At 26.9% G+C, this 6,828-nt stretch overlaps 1 protein-coding gene across 2 annotated transcripts; it reads left to right on the forward strand.

Annotated features, from left to right (window-relative positions):
* The first annotated feature begins 3,369 nt into the window (after positions 1-3,369).
* On the forward strand, positions 3,370-6,612 carry LOC132941860 (F-box only protein 6-like). Of its 2 annotated transcripts, XM_061010077.1 has the most exons (5): positions 3,370-4,082; positions 4,178-4,403; positions 4,464-4,596; positions 5,312-5,473; positions 5,639-6,612. In XM_061010077.1, exons 1-4 carry the CDS (start codon positions 3,758-3,760, stop codon positions 5,471-5,473), a joined length of 846 nt encoding a protein of 281 aa, XP_060866060.1. In that variant the 5' UTR covers positions 3,370-3,757; the 3' UTR covers positions 5,639-6,612. The 2 variants fall into 2 exon arrangements, with proteins under 2 accessions (XP_060866060.1, XP_060866059.1); XM_061010076.1 differs by having other exon boundaries at positions 3,371-4,082; positions 5,312-6,612.
* The last annotated feature ends 216 nt before the right edge of the window (positions 6,613-6,828 follow it).

Here is a 6,828-nt window from a genome sequence, read left to right on the forward strand (position 1 = left end):
GATAAAATAAAGTATCTCCACTTTTTTTTATGCGTTTATCTAAAAACAAATTATAAAACACAGTAGGTACGTTTAGTGTACTTGCTGTGTTTTATCATTGTTAACTTATTTTCTTGTAAATTATCTTACAGATTAAATAACACAGTATATACTTTTAAATGTTACATACTGTGTTTCATAATTGATAACTGATTTTAAAATATTTAATTATATAGTTATATTTAGCCTACTAAAATTAAGAACAAATAAGACAATGAGTAACAACACGTCTCATAATATTGTTGAAAATTTGCTACACGTTTTCAGTTTTGTATACCTACATTTATTTGTCGTTGGACGTTTTAAATTTAAATACAAACATATTTGATATTATAATAGTAATCAGTATTAAATGTATTATGGCAGACCATACATATTCATTATATTCGTTGACGTTAAGACCAGATTCTGCTAGTCGTGTGACTGATAATTCAACTTCTTCAATTAGTAATTTAGGTAATAATTATATTATAATATTTTATTTTAGTTCAAAATGTTGTAATTCGTACCCAAATCATTTTAATTGAAATAGATGATTCAAATTCATTTAATACTAACAATTTGTTTGAGAATTTGGAAAAAGAAAATGAACATGAAAACATGCATTCAGATTGTGACGATTCAATTAAAGATCCTGATTATGTCCCTCCATTTCAAACTTTAGACGTTTCTTGTACTGGCCAGGATTCTAATGAAGGTAAACAATGCTTGATAGTTGATATAAATGTATTTTCAACTAACAATAGGATATTACACTTGTAGATTTTATTGAAACACCAAATTGTTTGAATGATCATCAAGATATCTTTGTACCTAATGTTGATGAAGATTTTCCAGTGGAAGGAGGAATTGCCGGGATGAGAAAACGTAGAATGACAGGCAATGAAAAACACATTCAAAATATTAAATTGTCAGAAATAAAAAACCAAAACCAAATGGATAAACATCCTCTTATCCTAAAAACATGTACTGGTAAGTGTAAAAGGCAGTGTAATTTATTAAGTCATGAAAATCAAGTTTCTATTTGGTCTGAATTTTGGAAACTAAATTATACTGACCGACGAAAATATATGTCGAGATGCATTAATTTGGCCTCCATTAAAAGAAGGAAGGTTAATGTTGATGAAAATAATAGTTTTAAAAAAAATAAAAGCAGATTATACACACTTACCCATCCAGAATTTAAAGTTGAAATAGCAATATGCAAATCTACATTTTTACAAACATTAGGCTATACGAATGATTCTGTTGTCACTGAATTGGTGGTTGTTATGGAGAAGGGCTTGTGTGGACAATTTATTAAAGAAAACCGTGGTAGGCCACGAATTGATGCAATTGAAAGAAAAGTTATTATAGACCACATAAACTCATATCATCCCTGTGTAACTCATTATAGAAGGCATAATGCACCTAACATACGCTATCTACCTCGTGAACTCACCATAAAAGTTATGTTTGATGATTTTACAAAGAAGTACCCAAATTATTGTGATTCAGAAACATATAGATCAACAATTAAAAAACAAAATATATCTTTAAACAAACCTAAAGCTGATGATTGTGAGGATTGTGAAATCCTCAATCAGGATATAAGTAATCCAGAATCAAATTCAACTTTGGTATTACACAAAATTAAAGCCAACAAAGCTAACGCTGAATATAAAATAGATTCACAGGAACAGGAGTTAGGTTCAACAAGATATTTTTCCATGGATCTCCAAAAAGTAATACTTATTCCATACATGCCCAATATTAAATCATCCTACTTTCTTAGTAGATTAGTAGTTTTTAATGAAACTTTTGCTACTATAAAAAAAGGAAGTACATTTAATAGCTACTGTGTATTGTGGCATGAAGCTCTTAGTGGTAGAAAAGCTGAATGTATAACTGATTCTATAATGACAGTTATTAACAAAGAAAGAGATGTGCAAAAGTTTGTATTATGGGCTGACAATTGTACAGCTCAGAATAAGAATTGGACATTGTATTCAGCATTGGTAACTGCAGTTAACCAAAATGATGGACCAAATGAAATTATAATTAAATACTTGACTAAGGGTCACACACACATGAGTGCTGATGGGATTCATGGTAATATTGAGTCTAAAATTAGGAAAAAAGGTAAAATTTATGACTTTGATGATCTTACTGACACTGTGGCTGAATCCCGAACAAAAGTGAATGTATTAAAACTTGTGACATTTTATCAATGGAATAATAAAAAAAGAACAACAAAGAAAATTGATGATCCTTTGTTCAATTTTAAATTAATCAATGTCGTAATGGTACGTTTTGTCAAAGGATCAAATTGTCTTGAGTACAAAAATGATTTTGATGATAATCTAACTAAACTTGACTTTTTGAAAAAAAGTACATTGAGGAATATCAATTGTCTACCAACTCATGAAGATAGTCAACGAGGTATAAACAGTAGTAAGAAAAAAGAAATTATAAAAACTCTTGTACCACTGATGCCAGAAAATAGAAGATATTTTTGGCAAGATTTACCAGAATCAAATAATGTAACAGATTTGTTACATGATGAAGATTATGGTTTATCCAATTCATTAGTAATTTAGTTTGTTAAAATTTGTTACTTACATTAATTGTAATAAAAATAAAGATAATTTTTATTGAAATTTTTTATTTATTTAAATGGTATTATAAAATATTATGTTATAGTGACCTGTAATTGCTTACTGTGTATGCTTACCTATTTATTGAAAATGTATAATTTTATAACAAAATTAAAAACAGTTGTTCTTGCTGTGTTTTACTTGTTTTTCCGATAAATCAGAAATTCAGTTATCAAATTATAAACACAGTAAGATCACTTACTGTGTTTTTATTTTTTTTTTGGTGGATTTTAAATACAGCAACTAAATTATATAACACATTCTTTGAGTTTAAACAAGGTCTATAATTAGATGAGGTGAAATATTGATAAATTTTGTATTTCAAAGCTCTTTGGTAACTTAATATAATAATTGCATACAAATAAACGCCATCTACATGAAATGCAGAGCAACTCCATTAATCTCCTTCTCCTGAACAATTTAGTAAATTGCACTTACTGTGTTATACGATTAGACAGCCGAGTTGTTCTTTTGTACTAATAACTTATCAGTTAATAGTTATCACTTATCAGTGTCTAAAAAGAAAAATTAAGGGGCTTATATAGGCAACCTACTATAATATGGAGCGTTACAGTGTCCCCTAGCAAAATATCTAAGAGCTTCCCGTATTCTAATCTATAGTATTTCTGTGGTATTTGGTTCTATGGAAGATATCCAGTCCGTGGTTCATGGTAGGTAATAGGTATTATCTATGCGAGCACCACAGATATGAAGTACGGATAACGGACTAAGGACGTATGCAAATAGCAATTAGCAAGATAATACAAATTATAAATTATAAATTCTATCACACAATCTTTATTACGTATTAAAAATTAAAATATTTAAGAATACATAAAAGTATAATTTATAATTATTAACTATAAATTATAATATAAGTAATCTATAAGGCTTAAAAGTTTATATCATAGAATTTCAATAATTGTTAATTATAATGCAACCAGCAGCTGGCTTTTAAATTATGATTTTTGAAGTTAATTCGTTGATTGTTTAAATAGCTTAATATTTAAAGTAATTATATTATTTTTGGTTCTTTTGAAGTCAAAATCGTCAACATATTACTGATTATTAAATTTATAATAATGAAAGTATTAAAAAATTCTCATAAACCTTTTGATTTACTACCGGATGAAATGGTTGTAAACACATTAAGCTTTATCGATGCAGACACCCTTTTGGATTGCAGACTTGTGTGTAAAAGATGGCGAGAACTTATAGATGCATATGTATTTCAAGAAAAAGCTTCACGAGAAAATGAATTTGTGAATAATGGTCGAGGGTACTACAGTTTTTCTCAAATTGATTCAAATAGTGTCAGAAAACTGGAATTGCCATGGTACGTGTTTTATGTTATATGCAAATATGATCCATTCAATAGAAATTTAGTGAAAAACCATTGTGGACAAAGTAAGTTGATAAATTGTAAAATAACCACAGTTCTGATCAGAACTCAAAATTATTTAGTGTTCAAATACCCTTAACAATTTTCATATTAAATACAGATGAATACAAACACTGGGTAAGATATGATAATAATTTGTGGACTATTGAACAAACACCACAAGGTGCACCTTTATTACCTAGTGATCCTGATTTCGATGGGCATACAAGCTGTTTTGTATCAACGTATCGATTATGTTCAATGAGTCAAACAATTATACTCAAAAATTATGGTCTGAATGAAACAGTGATGAAAACTCTTCAACCTGAAATTTCAGTTAGTGAATGGTAATACATACATTTAAGATATTTTATTTACATCAAATAATAAATTAAAATTACCTGCAGGTATAATGGTCGCTTTGATTGTGGCTGCAAATACATATTAAGAGCTACAGTTTTTGATGGAAATGATGAACTAATAGAACAACACAATTACAATGACGTTTTACCTCAATGGAGGGATAATATTTGGATAAAAGTTTGTTGTCTTTTTTTATATTATACAAGGTGATTTATTAAGCGTAAAACACTCATTATCTCAAAAAGTATTAATGTTTTTGAAAATATTTTTTTACATAGGTACTTTCAAGTTGTTAAAAAAACAACATTTTTATTAAAAAATTATATTTTTAAACATTTTTTATCCTTATAATTTTTAAGTTTTTTACTTTTTTGAATGACAGCATAGTTTTAATTTCATTTTCCAAAGCAGAATATTTTTTTAAGTATTTTAATACATAAATATCGAATTTAGGACGAGTTATAAGTATTTAAGGTTTAGACAAGCGGAGTAGTGGACACACATTTGCGGGGTAACCCCATACCACTCCACTCCGCCCATCTAAACTTTAAATGCTTATACCTCATAGACTACTCGCCCTAAATTAGATTTTTATGAAACAAAATTCTTAAAAAAATATTCTGCTTTGGAATATGAATTTAAAACTATGCTGTCATTCAAAAAAATAAAAAACTTAAAAATTATATAGATAAAAAATATTTAAAAATATACCTAATTTCTTAATAAAAACATAGTTTTTTAACAACTTGAAATTATGTAATAAAAATATTTTCAAAAATATTAATACTTTTTGAGATAATGAGTGTTTTAAGCTTTATGAATCACCCTGTATATATATAATGTTATGATTTAAAACATTCTAATAAAATTATTATTAAATATTTTTTTTTAGGCTTTACATTCATTTAAACATCAGAGCAATGCATCTTACTTAATTCTTTATCATTCTGGAGTAGACACACAGTTTTGGGCTGGTCACTATGGTACTAAAATATCTGGCTCTGTAGTAAAAATTTTGCTACCAATCAAATTTAAATGTGCTGCCGAGGCTTAGGTATTTTAATAAAATATGTTGGTATAATATAATTGTTGCAATGTTTCTGTTAAAATTTAAAAGTAATGCAAAATTGATAATTATTGATCACCAAAAATATGAGACGTTGGAACAATTAATATTATTTTCTATAAATTATTATAATATATTAATATTGTTCATTAGGTATGTTCAAATATTTATGAATTGAAAGATAAGAGAAGCAAATATTGTATTGTTATATTTATTCTAAGAAACTTTAAATCTAGTCAGAAATATTTTTATTTTTCTATAATGATTATAGGGGGGTGGCCAGATTATATTTTACATTTCATATCTGGGACAACTAATTCCAACTTCACCTAATTATTTTACTATATCTTACCATTTTTTATGTATTAATTTTATTATACACTTATTCTTGTATCTTGTGTGATTACTTTACTGTTGGTTAAGAAATTATTGATTAATATTTGACAACCAAAAAATGAAAATAATATTAAAACCTTTTTTACTCAAGTATAATTATAGTTTATTCGGGGACAATATAATACTATAGTTTTAATGTTCAAACCACAATTGCAACATCGAGTTCTTATAAACATCTTTGGGATACTAAATTACGAGTTCCTAAACCAGTAAAATCTGAAACGAATAGTCACCCTATATAATTATTAATCATCAATAATATCTATTATCTATCACGGAATAAAATTATTATTTATTGATTTATTTTTACAAATATATTTCTTATAATATCGGTATTAGATGGCTAAATTATTTAATTAGTAAGATTTATTGTGATAATAATTTTAATTTAATTTTCATAGCATTTATATGTACAGATTGTAAACATGTTAATGTTGTGAATTTTTTCATATGTTTATCATAGATGTATTTATATTAGGTACCAATTTCTATGGAAAAGATTAAAATGTATTTTTATAGAAGTTAGTTATAAACTTTTCTAGATTTTTAAAATAAATTGTTAATAATAAATTAATAATTTAGTTATAATTTAATTATTTACTTCTGTTTTTAGTGTTATTTTATACATCACATAATCCACAAATGTAATGCAATTTTACTCCTGAATTGCCTACCACAGTACCACACTTATTTAAAAAAAAAAAAAAATATAACTGTATGCCTTGTGGAGATTGATTAATATTTTTAAAATTTGAATATACTCATAAGACATTATACATGCCTAATGAGTGCCAAGTGTAGACTAATTCTGCACTGTGTATAACTTGATACCTGAGACGTACCATACCCATGCACTAGCCACTAGTATCTAGTGCTAAGCCCTAGAGTAGGTACTAGAACTTGATTAGTGTATGGATATCAAGACTAGACCCCCCAATGAAGTGAGA

This window comes from Metopolophium dirhodum, chromosome 3, assembly GCF_019925205.1.
Source record: "Metopolophium dirhodum isolate CAU chromosome 3, ASM1992520v1, whole genome shotgun sequence".
Taxonomy (NCBI): Eukaryota; Metazoa; Arthropoda; class Insecta; order Hemiptera; family Aphididae; genus Metopolophium; species Metopolophium dirhodum.